The sequence below is a fragment of the Spermophilus citellus genome, assembly GCF_964194105.1.
Source record: "Spermophilus citellus genome assembly, chromosome: 3".
NCBI classification, from domain to species: Eukaryota; Metazoa; Chordata; class Mammalia; order Rodentia; family Sciuridae; genus Spermophilus; species Spermophilus citellus.
The window spans coordinates 216119700-216135296 of NC_138184.1; the positions used below are offsets into that span (position 1 = coordinate 216119700).

Below are 15597 nucleotides of genomic sequence, written 5' to 3' on the forward strand. Positions count from 1 at the left end.
GGGCCATACTTACGCCCACTTGCATACTGCCTGCTCCCCATTCAACCAACCCCTGACCAAGCATCCCCTCTTCGTCCAGCCTTTGCCACCCCCTTTCTACAATCCAGAGAATGGAGGACATTGTCCCCATTTGGCAATGAGGGGAGCAACCCCCTTTCCTGCCTGAGGGTACACAATAAAACCTCAAAGTTGAACCTCCAACCTGCACATCTCTCCAACTATCATTCTTCCACCGACCCGATTAAATGAACATTTATTGAGTACCCAATCAGTGGATTAAACTGGGCTGGACAAGTCATACATTGGATTGAAAGGTGACAAGGAAGCCTCCTTTTAGGCAGGAGCATTGCCACCTCCCTAAGCACCAGTCAGTCCCATCACACAGAGGATAAGAGGGGGCTAAAAGAAAGAGTCCCATCCAAAGGTGCTTTCGAATTTGGTCAGCTCTTTTGGAATTTTTCTGACAGTGAGAATTTGGAACTAAACAAGGTACCACTTAGAAGTACCCCATAAATTGTAAAAGCCCTACAAAAATGTTAATACTTGATTTTACTAGTACAGTTACCACAGCGGTCATAATTCACCGGGATTAGGGTCAGACAAAGCAGTTGATGGAAACACTCTTATCAGGTTCTTAGGGTTCTGATGGTCCAGGTGACGAAGAAATAACTTCTGGGCCCACAGAACTGAAGATCAATGGGTGACAGTGTAACCATGTCTCCCTCCTGGTACACCCTTTCTAGAAGTTTCCAGAGCATATGCATCTTTCTGCAGCTACTCCAGCAGAACGTGCACCTGTGGTCAATGGCGCCCATGAGCAGTGCCACATTGTCACGCTTCATTTCACAGGATTTAGCAATGCAGAGTGACTCCTGGGGGCAGCCTCCCCCTGCCCCGCCCAGAGAGAGAACATTACCTGTTCTTCCTCATCTGAAAATTCATGAGAAAATTCCTAATCTTGTAATGCTAAGCCTTAAACAAGGGGAAAAGGTGTTTGAGGAAGAGGGAAATGAGGGAGAAAAATGAACGTGATCCTTCTCTGGGACTAGCTGTGCGCCTCCATTGTTCAGTGTTGGCCTATAATTGTCAATGCTATTGTTACAGGGTAATTCCAAATAAAGACATCTTAAGAAAAAGTGAATGGCCCATATATTTGTTTGGGGGAATATAATACTTTAAATTTTGCAAGAAGATATCTGTATAGCATCCCCACTCATTTCCCAATCATTTTATTATTTGATAATTACAACCCCACGTGAAGTCAAAATGATTTTCGAGAGGAGCTCCTCTGTGATGTGGTTAAGTCACATGGAATCCCCAGGCTTATAACCAAAAAACACATAGCTCCACGCTTCCGGCTGGCAGAGAACAATCATTCCATTGAGGGCTTTGCATGGGTTGACATCAAAGACAGGACGGAACTTCTTTATTGGCACAGACACGGGTGCAGGCGGTAAAGGCAAAGCCTACTCCTCAGCTGTCCCATCCAGGATGTGCTTAAAGGAGAATGGAGAAAACTTGTACCCAGCCCCGGCATAGAACTTGTTCTGGAACTCCACCCTGTTGTTGGGAGGAAGGATGAGAAAAAGGGGGATTAAATAAGAAGCTGGAGGTCAGCATGCAGCAGGAAGAAGCAGAACATGTAGAAAATCAAGCACACGTTCAGAAAGGCCTGCTGGAGTCTCCCCGGCTGATGGCTGCCATGGGAATCCTGGTGGTTTTTAAGCCCTTCTCTTGACCATCACCCCCCACCTCATTCCTCCAGGCTTCAGGGACCACAACACTGGCAGCTCTTCCCATGTTGACCCTGCCTCCATCACCAGCAAAGATGCCCTCGATGTTCCTGAGGTCACGCATGGCCTCTGTTGTCACCTGACTCCCGACTGTGGGGCCTGTGCTATTGTGGGAGAATCAGGTCTGTACATCTATAACTTACAGAGTGAATACCACAGACCATCATCTGTATTTTGTGATGTTCAGAGTTCACGTTCTTAATGGTATGGAGGGAAATGACGTGGCTATGGAGGCAGGGCATTCTTTCTACTGATTGCAGAAGCATAAGAACTTTTCTTGTGATCAGCTACCATAGAGGGGGGTAGAAAAGACCAGTATAAGCTGAGGACAGTGTGGGTAGCCGGAGGGCATGCATGTGCATCCTCAGCTTAGTGTCCACCGATAGTCTCTGGGGACATTTTGTAAACATTCAGGGCTTCCTGTGAGCACCTTCCTCACTGCGGTACCCTCTCTGTTTCCACTTTGGCATCGAGTAGCTTGTTCTATGGTTATAACTCCTATCTTCAGCAGCCACAGCAAACATCCAGATTGCCACGGCACACGCTCTAGGAGCCCAAGTCGACCTGTCATCTCACCTGTGCTTGGACAAGTCACTTATTTTAAATGTGCGTTTAATATTTAAAAGAGGAGTAAACGAAAAGTAACATTTATTATAGGGCAGCCAGTATATATGGAAACGTGTCTTATGTCGTCATTGAATATTATCCCAGCCGACAACTCAACTAAGGTTGCAAAAAGGTACGCAAGTCACTAACATCATGCAGCAGGTGGGGATATGAAACTGTCAGCCTGCCCTCTTTCCCTACACCACCCTGAGCTTCTACAGGAAGACTGTCCTTACCAATGCAGCCGCAGGGCATGCAGGAAAGCCGAGAGGCCCTCCATGATGAGAAGGATGGCTACTGTCAGAACAGCAAACACGGCAAAGATGATGAAGGCCCCGATGAGTCCTCCCCAGCCTTCCTGGTGAAGGCCAGTCTTCATCACCATGGTCCAGAGAACTTCAGAGAGTTCTGCAAGATGCAAGAGACACATTCTCAACCACGGGGTCTATCTTGTAAACACAGATTATTTCTATACAATCATGGTAAATCTCAACTCCACTCAGATGGAGAACTCATGCACATGTGCCCTAGGGTACCTGTAAAAGATTGTCTGCAGTTTCGTTCACAGCGGCGGGGTTACCCTCAAGAGGAAACCAGAGAAATACATGATGGCATATGAGTCACCAATGGAAGTAAGCAAACTAGAGCTATTGGCAACAAAATGAATGGATCCAAGTCATATGATTTATACACACAAACACACACAGAATGCACATAGCATGACTTGTTAGAAACTGAATATTTATGTCTTTCCCCAGATTCATAGGTTGAAGCCCCAACCTGCAATGTGATGGTATTTGAGACGGGTCTTTGGGAGGTGATGAGGGTTCGAAGAGATTGGGAAAAGGGTTCCCATGATGAGATTAGTGACCTTATAAGAAGAGACAGCAGGGAGCTTGCTCTCACTCTTTCTCCCCTCCATGGAGGACATACCAAGAAGGTGGCCATCTGCAAGCTAGGAAATGAGCCCTCACCAGAACCCAGCCATGGGGGCACCCTCTTCTTGGACTTCCAGCCTCCTGAGCTGTGAGAAAATAATTCTCCATTGTTTAAGTTCCCAGTCTATGGCATTTTGTCATGGCAGCCCAAGCTGACCAAGTCAGGATTCTACTCATGTAAACTCAAAAGGTGGAAAACTACACTAAATTAATTAAGGAATCATAAGTACATGATAAAATATATTAAAACAGCATTCCTCTGGCAAACACACCACAAGTAACTCAGGGAAGGCACTTCTGCTTTGAGTATGCTGCATGTAGCTCCCAGGGGAGATTGACTCACGTGCATGAGCCAAGCTGAGGGCCCAGAGCCGGAGGTACGAGGCCGTGTTGGAGATGCAGCCCAGGCAGTACTCGATGGTGTGGATGGCCTGGTGGACGAAGATGTCTCCAAAGTTGAACTGAAAGAGAATTTTTAAAAATTTTATGAAGTACTTTCTTTTATTTTTTCATATCGGCAACCTTAAAAAATCTTTTTTTTTACTTTTTGAATTTTTGATTGATTTGATAATTGTACATATGCAATTATTGCAAGACAGGCAGTCTGATATCTCAACACATGTATACAACATGTGCTGATTGAGTGAGGGTAATGAGTATTTCTTTTTTTTTTTTAATTTTTTTTATTGGTTGTTCAAAACATTACATAGTTCTTGATATATCATATTTCACACTTTGATTCAAGTGGGTTATGAACTCCCATTTTTACCCCGTATACAGATTGCAGAATCACATCAGTTACACTTCCACTGATTTACATATTGACATACTCATGTCCGTTGTATTCTGCTGCCTTTCCTATCCTCTACTATCCCCCCTCCCCTCCCCTCCCCTCCCCTCTTCTCTCTCTACCCCCTCTACTGTAATTCATCTCTCCCCCTTGTATTATTTTTCCCTTTCCCCTCACTTCCTCTTGTATGTAATTTTGTATAATCCTGAGGGTCTCCTTCCATTTCCAAGCAATTTCCCTTCCCTCTCGCTTTCCCTCCCACCTCTCATCCCTGTTTAATGTTAGTCATCTTCTCATGCTCTTCTTCCCTACTCTGTTCTTAGTTACTCTCCTTATATCAAAGAAGACATTTGGCATTTGTTTTTTAGGGATTGGCTAGCTTCACTTAGCATAATCTGCTCTAATGCCATCCATTTCCCTCCAAATTCTATAATTTTGTCATTTTTTAATGCAGAGTAATACTCCGTAATGAGCATTTCTGCCTGCTGACCAGTCCTGCATCTTTGGAGCCTTCGAGCTCCTCTCTTTGAGTTCTGCATAAAATGGGTAACAGGCTCCTGTGGACTGCAGTCACCGTCCCTGCTGTGGAGCACTACAGCTCATGTCTTCTCTCTGTGTCTTGGTGCCTATTGTCCAGCCTCTCTATTCCCCTTGCCCTTGAAAGGTGTTGCAAACGAGGTTCAGATGAACAAGGTGTGTGCTCTGCTGTCGAGACACCTCCAGATTAACTCAGGGAAATAAACATACTTGAGGAAAACTAGGACAAAGTAAGGTAGGGTAAGCGTGTGGTGACGTTTCCCAGTGATAGCGGAGAAACTAAAAGAAGGATCAATGTGGCTGAAAATGGAAGTTTGTTTAGGTGAAAGACAGTGCCTGGTGGTTGAAGTTTTTGGAAGGCCAAGCTCTGGAAGAGTTGAGAAGTCTGCCTGGAGTCAGTGAGGTGAGCAGACGCCTGGGGGAGGTGAGCAGACACCTGGGGGAGGTGAGCAGACACCCGGGGGGAGGTGAGCTGGCAGCTTCGTGGACTGGAGAGGAGCGGCCTGTGGGCAAAAGGGCCGATGTGGTGATTGGCTCAGTCCCTCAGACCCGAGGTGAGAGGGTGGCAAGAAGCCACAGTGGCTCGTTTGCCTTCCATCACTCTGACATGTGGGGAAAACAGTCCAGGCCCTGACCTCACCTCAAGTAGCCCGCGGCCCAGCAGGGAGAAGGTGCTGGCAGCCAGCACAGCCCAGGATAGAGGAGCAGCAACCAGGACAAACAGCAAACATGGGAGTGGGACACTGTCCCTCCCACCCAGCTGGGCCAGGGCACTGCAGTGCTCTGAGGCCATGGAGCCCCGGTGGCCAGAAGAACAGCACCTCAGCAATGGAGAGAGCAGGGAGGAGGCAAGCAGCTGACCCTCGTGTGGGCCGAGCTTCTGACGACAGCGGCCATATGGGAGAATGGTTCAGCATGACGAAAGGTGGAACTGGAACTCAGCAGAAGAAGTCCCGCTAGGGACAGACACTCAGGACATCCATGGAGGAGCAAGAAACTCAACAAGGGACGGGTCATGGAGGAAGGCACTCCCAGCCTCCAGAAACATCTTCTTTCAGGGATGGGGAATAAAAGAAACCAGTGAGAGAAAGAAAGGTCAAAGGAGCTGGAGACGTCACAGCGCAGTCAGCCAGCTGCAGTCAATGACAGACAGACATCTGGAAGGAATGGGGGCCACAGTCAACCATGTCCCAAGTAATAGAGAGAACCCAAAAAAGCAATGCCTCTCCACTCAGCCATGGAAACCGCTCTGTGAACCAAAGGCTCAGGGCTGGGTAGGGATGGAGCGGGTAGAGTCAAGATAACGGAGTGGGCCTGGCTTGGGCCTGGCTCCTGGGAGGGCCCCTCTAAACCCGCTGCATCTCACTAGTGCAGCGCCTGCTACTCACGGTGGGTGGATGATGGACACCAGAGAGTCCAGCCATGTGACCAGAGGGCTGGGCCGATCTCCAGGGTCCGGAGGGAGATAGGACAGCAGGCCCCTGGGGTTATGTCCACATAATGAAACTCCAGGAGAACCCTGGGCACTGAAGTCCCCAGGGAGGTGCCCAGGCTGGCAGTCCTCCCTGTGTATGTTGTCACACATCAGTGCCAGGAGAGGAAGGCATTCCTCGGGCACAGAAGCTTCACAGTTGGAATCTCCTGTCCCTAGATCCCACACTGCTCGTCTCTGCCTCTGCCTGGCTCGGATTTGCATCCTTTTGCTACAACAAAATATACTGTCATGTGCAGCAGCCTCCTGAGTCTGTGAGTTGTTCTATAAAGTGCTGAACCTGGAGGAGTCTCAGGGGTTCACCTAACTTGCAGCCACTGGTCTAAGGAGAGGGTGGTTCTGGTGACGCTCATCTTGTGGCGGGTATGAGTGCAGAGGTGCTCTGAAGTCTGAAGTCTGAAGGACTGTGCTCTTAGCTGAATCTGGCCAACTCCTGGTGGGGGAGGCACTTGAAAGGGAAGGAGGGCCAAGGGAGGGAGACCAAGCCTGATGAACCCTGGGCTAAGGAGCCCATGAGAGGCTAAGGAGGACCAAACGAGGACACCAGTTCATAGAGGAGGTGACAGGAGGAAGCTGCCTGGGAATACATTGAGGGCTGGAGGAGAACAGGTGAGGGAGGTTGTCCTGGGCAGGCTGGGACTTGGGTGGGTTGGCTTCCAAAACACTCCACCACATCTGACAGAGGTAGGGACACCAATAGCCACTGTCATGGGTTACTCTCTGTCCCCGGAACCTTGTGGGGGAGATTTCCCACCATCCAATTTTTATTCATTCTAACTGACCATCCATTTGTTTAAGTAATTTTTAAAGTAATTACCAGCACGAATGGAGCCATTTATGGCATCTCTGGCCTCATGGGAAAGAGCTCCAAGTGAAAGCTGCAGTTGGGACTCATCTGAGGAAATGTGGACAGCATCCCACAGGGACAGGGCAGGAGGGATGAGAACAATACAGAGCACAGACTCATGTGGAGGCAGATAAGGGTAGAGATAAGTGACCAGAGTCGAGGTGGGCAGAGAGGAGGCAGAACAAGGAGGCTGTGGCCGCCATGTATGATTATGTAGGAGAAGCCAGTGGGAATCAATAATCCACTTCAGACTTCAGTATCTGAGGCTAGAAAGGGCTCTGCTGTCCTTGAGGGGCACTGATGGGAAGAGGAGAGTAAATGTGGTGGACTCCCAGGGGACCTCAGCACCAGGTAGGCCCTTCTGTTCCACTAGATCCCACACTCTTTCAGACAGGGCAGTACTTGGCCAGAATCCTAAAATACCCCCAGATGGGTTGGTAAACAGCTGCTCTGATCCTCTCAGATAGTCCTCCTTCCCTGGGACCTTCTAAGACTCAGGGGCAACAGAGCTGAGGCCAGCAGGGTCCCAGAGCCTCCTAGCTCAGTGCCTGTGTCCAGGGTCAGTGCCCACACCCCAGTGACTGTGAGGACAAGATCGCATCTCCATAATCTGTCAAAATGGGAAGCCTTCCATGATACCTCCTCCTCGTCGTCCTGAGCCTCCCGGGCACCCGCAGAAGTCTTCTGGCCAGCAGGACTGGAGCTGCCACCTTCAATGTCCTCTGTGGCATTTTCTTGAGTTATTAATGACTGCAGCTATCATCAAGCAAGGAAACAAAGAGAGTTCTCAATCACCCTTAGAATCATAACAGTACTGCATAAAATAAAGACTCCTGTTGAAAGTCAGCTGTGTATCCGATACTGATCTAAACTCTATATTATCCTGCTAACCCTTCAAAAGGATTTCACAGAAGCATAATTATCACCCTATTTCACAAAGAAGCAAACTAGCACAGAGAGGTTAAGAAAGGTACCCAAGATCACACCGTTATTAGTGCTAGTCAGTGAGAATCAGTATCAAACCCAGGCCGTCCAAAGCCAGAGCATGTGATTTCCTCCAGAGCCACACTGTGCCCAGTCTTTACAGAAAAGCGATTTGTGTGCAAAAGAAGCTTCCTACTGTTAAAACAAACACACCCGATAGATCAATTGTAACTTTGACATAGTCTGTGACTCAAACAGCTAGTTTTCCATGGGCAAACTTAAGAGATAGTAATACGTTTTTCCAACACAAATATACTTTTTAAAAAAGAAAGAGAGGGCTGGGGATGTGGCTCAAGTGGTAGCGCGCTCGTCTGGCATGCGTGCGGCCCGGGTTCGATCCTCAGCACCACATACCAACAAAGATGTTGTGTCCGCCGAGAACTAAAAAATAAATATCAAAAATTCTCTCTCTCTCTCTCTCCTCTCTCACTCTCTCTTTAAAAAAAAAAAAAAGAAAGAAAGAGAAAAGTCAAGGGAAAGTAAAATCTAAGTATAATCACCTTTCAACTGGGCCTAGTAGCACCTTGAAGTTCAAAGGCAATACAGATGTATCTGAAATGCTTAGAACTGGAAGTAGTTCAGGGCTGGGGTTGTGGCTCAGCAGTAGAGTGCTCGCCTAGTATGTGCGGGGTGCTGGGTTCGATCCTCAGCACCACATAAAAATAAAATAATGGTATTGTGTCCAACTACAACAAAATTTTTTTAAAAAAAGAAGAACTGGAAGTAGTTAGTAGTTCAAATTTTGATTTTTCCAGATTTTGGAATAGTTACATGTATATAATGAAATATCTCAAAGATGGGATTCAAGTCTAGATGCAAAGTTCATTTGTGTTTCAAATACACCTGATTTAAGTAGCCTGAAGGTAACTTATCAGTATCTTCAGAGTGCCTGCATTTTGGCAGAGATCCACAGTGTGATGTCAGGTGTGGGCTTTTCTGCTTATGACATCTTGTTGGAGCTCAACGAGTTTCCAATCCTGCACCAGTTTGAGTTTTGAATTTTCAGATTAGGGATGCTCAACCTGTAGTCCTTTCAAGTTACTATGGAGCTGAATGTCCCACATCCAAAGTTGTTCCTGGACGATTTCATAGAAGGAGTATTGCAAATTAGGCTTTAAAATATCTTTACTTCTTTCTGCAACTAATATGTGCAGGGGTCTGGGCAGGGGTAAAATTGAAAGTCCACATGCCATTTGTGTAAATATTTATAAGTTTCCAACACAAATATACTTTTTTAAAAAGAAAGAAAAAAGTCAAGGGAAAGTAAAATCTAGGTATAATCACCTTTCAACTGGGCCAGGTTTCAACTGGGCTCCAGACCATCTAAACCAGAGCATGTGATTTCCTCCAGAGCCACACTGTGCCCAGTCTTTACAGAAAAGCAATTTGTGTGCAAAAGAAGCTTCCTACTGTTAAAACAAACACACCCGATAGATCAATTGTAACTTTGGGTTACAATTGTTGGGTCAAACCAACAAACTCTTAAATAAAATACGTTTGGCCTCCTAGTTTGATAAATAAATCCTCATAAGAACTTGGATGATCAGCGTGGAACTCTGAATTTGTATATCATGCAACCTCCCTTCACCACCTTAGTCTCTCCTCAATTAACCAAATAACAAACAAGTGTTCTTTTCTCAGTCTTTCTCTCTATCCATAGCCCTCATGAATTATATTTGAGGTCAATATCCAACACAGATTTTAGAAAAGTAGGATTTAATATGAATGTATCTACAACCACTTGGGGCAATGCGATCTTAGCACATTCCACTTGAGCCTTTACTCTAATGAAGAAAGCAGAGAATAATCTCAAACAGCACAAGTGTGTCAGAGCTAGACTCTGATGTCCCCTGGAAGAGGTTAATCTTCCTAAATCCTATTTGCTTCAGGTGGATATTAATCTTTTTCATTCTCTGGGTAAATCTGAAGCTCAGGAGCCATTTAGACAAAAGGAGGAAGTAGGCAGAAACGGTATTTGGCACAGGAGGAAAATCACCAATTAATAAGAACTGACTTTTTTGAATTTCCTTACTACTCTAGTTCCCTGACACAATCTGCAACAGAATGTGGTAAAATCTTTCTATATATTTGTAGCAGGGATTGAATCCAGGGTGCTCTACCTCTGAGCTACATTCCTAGCCTTTTAAAAATTTGAGACAGGGTCTCCCTAAGTTGCTTAGGACCTTGCTAAATTGCTGAGATGGACCTTAAACTTGCAATCCTCCTGCCTCAGCCTCCCGAGTCGCTGGGATTACAGGCATGTACCACCATGCCCAGGTTACTATTCATTTCAAAAGTAAAACTGTAGTAAATTTCTCCTGTGTTCAACTATTAAGACAACAAAGTTCAGTGTCTTATAAATCATTAATTACCGCTAGATAGCACACCTACTCCGTGAGCAAAGTTTTCAGGAACAAAGATTTAATGTGTTTGGAAATAAGAGGATTAGTAGGCAGGGGACAAAGAGGGCCAAGGTGTGTCTCTCCTGAAGGAAACATGTCCCTGACAGCCCCCACATCCCTCGGGTCACAGAACCCCAGGCTTTCTTTCAACGTTGCCTAGACTTCCACTGTCAAGAAGCCACACTGCTACCACAGTGGGTGAGTGAACCCAGCCCTTACCTGGGCCCTCCGATGGTTGGCTCTGAGAATGAACGGCTTTATCAGAAGCATCCATGGCACAGAAATCAACGCCATGATGACGAGGAAGGTTTGGACTTCTCGCTGCAAGACCAAAATGATGAGACCCTCTCATTTGAAAGTAACCACAGATCGACTTCACACGATCACAATGGTCCACATGGGTCACTTCAGAAGCACTTTAGAGATCTAAAGAATTTCATGTCTATTCAACTTCAGATCTGGAATATTCCTGTTGCAGATGGAGAAATGTCGGTGCCATGGTGCCCGCGGCCTGGGGTAGGGAGGAAGCTGGATCTGCTTTACTCTCTATGTAGCCCTTATCCACACTGACACCACACGTCACCAGCCTTTAAAACAAGAAGTGCTGTGAGACCCCTCACAGAGGCAGCTCTGTTTTCTTCTCCTGATGCTTTAACCTGTTCCCTAGGCTGAGATGAAAACTGCAAGTCCCCTGACCCACCGCTCACTCCATAGTAACCAAGTCCTTTCATTCACATTGTTTCAATCAGTGATTTTATATTTTTAGTGCTAGAAAATGATCCAAGATTTCTTGCTCCTTCTCTTAATAAAGAATACAAAAGCTCCCCACAACCTCCACCTGCCTTTCCTCCTCTCTCTGGGCCAGTGCCCAGGGGGGCAGGACACTCACTGCGCCCTGATGGTGGTTTCTCACAGCTCACTTTGGAGCCAGGCTCTCGTGGTCCTCTGGCCTCTGCTGAGTCCCAGGAGAGATCCCTTCTATCGTCCTGCTGCATTTTTGGGGTTTGGTTTTGGTTTTGGTTCCAGGAATTGAACCCAGGGGTGTTTAACCACTGAGCCACATCCCCAGCCCTTTTTATATTTAGAGACAGGGTCTTGCTAAGTTACTTAGATCCTCACTAAATTGCTGAGGCTGGCATTGAACTCGTGATCCTCCTGCCTCAGCCTCCTGAGCCACTGGGCTTACAGGCGTGCACCACCACGGGACGGCTGCTGCCTATTTCCTTTCCTATCCTCCCGTCCCCACCTCTTTCTTCACACACACTCCAGATCCCAGTTGTGAGGACTGACAAAAGAACCAGGTGTCCCTAGGGCTGGGTCAGGGATGCTGAAAGGGCCTGGAATGAAGTGAAGGAAAAGAAAAAGCACTTTCCTGAGCCTTCATACTGCTTCTGCTGTTTTGACCGCCCGCAGTGCAGGCTGGGAGACAACTGATGTATTACCCCAGTGCTAACGAGATTGACCTGGACAACCGTGGAACACTCTCTGTTCAATCTTCCATCTCACACCGTTTTAAATGCTCAAAAGAAGATCAGCTTCGGGCCTGCCCAGCTCCTGCACCCAAAGCTGCCCATTGTCATGTGTCCCTGTTTGTAACAAGGCTTTTCCCCTGATGACGCAAAAAGCACCTGGCTAGGTATGCACAGGAGTGTCGCTGTCCCTGCTTAACGTCCAAAGACAGGCAGGGCAAGGACATGGAGCTGCATGACCCCAAAATGAGATTACTTCGAACTATATGGAGATGATGAATCTTAGTCCTCAGGCGAGGGGAAAACAGCCTAGTAGTCCCAGTAATGTTTTTGAGACCAAAAAAGTTGGGAAGGCAGCCAGGCATGGTGGTGCACGCCTGTAATCTCAGCGGCTCAGGAGGCTGAGGTAGGAGGATGGCGAGTTCAAAGGCAGCCGCAGCAAAAGTGAGGCACTAAGCAACTCAGTGAGACCCTGTCTCTAAATAAAATACAAAATAGGGCTGGGATGTGGCTCAGAGGTTGAGTGCCCGAGTTCAATTCCCAGTACCAAAAAAAAAAAAAAAAATGTTGGAAAAGCCACCACTGTGCAGTAGAGGGAGCACGTTAGGCTAAGGGAGGATCCTGGGCTTGATGAAGGCAGTTAACACGTGAAATGTTTGGCCACTCTCATTTTCTGCCTGAAAGAGACTAGTCTGGGAAATCCAGCTAAACTTCCATTTTTACTCCAGCACTGAGCAAATGATCCTTCGAAGAACACTTATGCGCGCCAGCACTCTGGGTCGGCTCAAGGCTACCACTATGTTCAACACAGCCAACTGCAGTACAGCAACGGGGCTGTCAGAGCACACTTCTTCACAGATTTCGTAAAATCATTCCTCACAAAAACCCCATCATGAGGCATTTCTCTTCTTATTTGATGCCTCTGTGGAGGAGGAGTCAAACTCAGGAGCATGGCCAGGGAGGAGCGTGAAGTCACATTTAACCAGGACACCCAGCAGAGCAACCTCTGGAGGACTCTACACCAAAGCGCCACCTGGCACCGCCACAGAGCTCCACCCAGAGGAATCGGCAAAGAAGCGGGTCCTCCTTTGGTGAAAACCTGCGGGCACGCTCTATTACTGCATTAATCACCGGGAGAAGCCAGGGAAAAAGAACTATTTGTGTTATCAAATAATTACTGTGTTCTTTTTATGTCTGGGTCTGATGGATGGGACATTTATACTTTTTCAAAATAAAATACACATGACCCTCTCTATCTGCAAGTGCCATATCCACAGACTCACCAATGACAGATCAAAAATATTTTAAAAAGAAAATATACAGACTTTTCTCTCCTTGTCATTATTCCCTAAACAAAATAGTACAACAACTATCTACACAGCATTTATATTGTATCAGGTACTATAAGTAACCAAGAGATGTTTAAAATATGCAGCAGGAGGTCTGTAGGCTATGTGTGGCTACCACACCTTGTTACGGAAGGAACTTGAGCACTCACTCCACAGCAGGTGAGGGGTCCTGGAACCAGCCCCCCACAAACACAGAGGGACTGACGGCTGTATTAAGCTGATTAAGAGTCTAAAAGAAACAGGAGACGTCAAAGTAGCAATAAAATCCAACTGTTGGAACATGCTGTCCACGAAAGAAAAGCAGAAAAGTGAAGGGAAAAAAATCTCTAGCTGCCGTGGGACCGAGAACAAGAACAACAACGAGGCAGGTTTATAGCTTCCCAGAAACTGAGGACCAGTGTGAACAAAGGAACAACAATCCTCCTCCTCCTCCTGCTCCTCCTCTCCCCACACTCCTCCACTCCTCCTCCTCCTCCTCCTCCCCCTTCTCCTCCTGCCCTCCTCCTCCCCCTCCTCTCCCCCCACTCCTCCACTCCTCCTCCTCCTCCTCCTCCCCTACCATTCCTTCTCCTCTTCCTCCTCCTCCCCCACCACTCCTCCTCCTCTTTCTTTGCCTCTTCCCCTTCCCCCTCCCTCTCCTTTTCCTTCCTGCAGTTCTGGAGATTGAACCCAGGCCTTGCAAGGGCTCTATAGAACTTCCCTTCTTGATTCTATTCTTGTGAACCTTAGCTAGAGTTTGCTTTTTAGGTACAAGATTATTAAATTTTAAGGTGCTATCTTGAGCATTTTATTGTTTGAAGCAGGCTGATTATTTTCTTTCTTTCTTTTTTTTTTTTTTTTTTTTGACACTCATAGTTTTCCACCCTCAGCAATAACCCCTTTCGTCTATTACCCCGACAGGAAGGGCTGGGCTACACAAAGTCTCAGCACCGGTACACTCCTATAATATGAACCTTTTGAAAGTTAAACTTACCATTCTTCCCTGGTGGGAAGACAGCTCAGTCTTGCAAATATCTACTCCCTGCCATACTCTAAGAGTATGAGAGAGATTTGACATGACCAAGCGGATGAAAGAAGGATTCTCGAAAAACCAAATTACCTGATGACTGTACAGGGGCGCGTTGGAAGGGTCATCGTAGTCGAACAGGAACATGTTGATAAAGTGGATGAGGATGCTGGGGGCATGCTGGGACACATGGGCATCATACTGGCACCATTTGAAAATGATCATGAAAAGCAGATACCCGAACAGGCACAGGATAAAGATCAGCTCAGGGATGAACTGCAGAATGATGTTGAGAGTGTTCTTGAAGTATCTGGGGGTCGAGAACAGACACACAAGACAGAACATCGAAGGCACATTCTCGCTGCAGCATACTCCCCAAAGACAAGATGTCCGTTTGTTTTTTGAACACGGCTGGCCAACAGCCGCGATCCCCAGGCGAGCAGCACTCATGGGTGCACAGAAAAGAGGAGCAAGGAAATATGGGAAGTGCTTTTGCACAAAAGACTCAGAGATAACGCAGGTCTAGAAGGCAATGTATAAAGCAAAGGTCATGCTTTAGATTGACCTTTGAGAGTCATAAAGAGAGGGGTGATTTGGCCACAGCTTCCCATGCGGACCCAGCTCGCAGGATCACACTTGAAGGCAGAAGGAGAGAATAATCGGGATTTGGAAGCTTTTTTCCCACAAATGCTCTGACAAGTCAGCAAAAAATGGCCCATGGGTCATATCAAGTCTTCACTTGTTTTTATACAGCCCAGAAGTTAAGTTTTTGCTGTTGTTTTTACATTTTTTTAATGGTAAGAGGAGTCAAACAAAAGAAGAAGAATATGTTATGATATTATATGAAACTCAAACCTCGGGGTGCACATAAGTTTTATGGGGAACATAACTACAAGCATTCCTTTAGGTCACATCTATGGCTGCTCTCGTGCCACCAACCCAGAAGGAAGAAATTGCAACTGAGACTGTACAGCCTGGAAAGGCTGAAATATTCACTCTCTGGCCCTCTACAAAGAAAGTTTGCCAGTCCCTGTTCTAAGAGAAAGTCCTGCAAGGCTAAGAGGGGGCTCCCAAGAGAGGTCAGAAAGGGCCCTCGAACACCTGTGACGGGCCACACGCACAGCACTGTCAGCTGACAACAGTAACAGGGTGCTGGTTAGTTCGCTCACTGAATATTTCTGTGACTTCAAGTCAGATGCCATGTCTGCAAGAGGTACATGGAACAGGTACATTTGAAGTTATGCTCCAACATTTATACTTTCAGCACAAATAAGTTGAAGAAGCTTTCCAGTGATGGATCTTGAGAGAAATAGAAAGAAATAGACAGACCAACATGAACACACAAAGGGCAGAGAGGCTTCCAGAGTGCAGAATTCAAGAGCAC

At 46.7% G+C, this 15597-nt stretch overlaps 1 protein-coding gene across 1 annotated transcript in view; it reads right to left on the reverse strand.

Annotated features, from left to right (window-relative positions):
• Positions 1–1404: 1404 nt before the first annotated feature.
• Positions 1405–15597, reverse strand: part of ATP6V0A4 (ATPase H+ transporting V0 subunit a4) — a gene marked incomplete at its 5' end in the record, with an annotated part of 44413 nt that continues 30220 nt past the window's right edge. The window contains 6 exons of the mRNA XM_081287264.1: positions 1405–1560; positions 2636–2807; positions 3681–3798; positions 7643–7759; positions 10609–10710; positions 14307–14523. Of these exons, the coding sequence (XP_081143390.1) occupies positions 1467–1560; positions 2636–2807; positions 3681–3798; positions 7643–7759; positions 10609–10710; positions 14307–14523 (820 nt within the window). The 3' untranslated portion in view covers positions 1405–1466. The remainder of the gene's footprint in view (positions 1561–2635; positions 2808–3680; positions 3799–7642; positions 7760–10608; positions 10711–14306; positions 14524–15597) is intronic.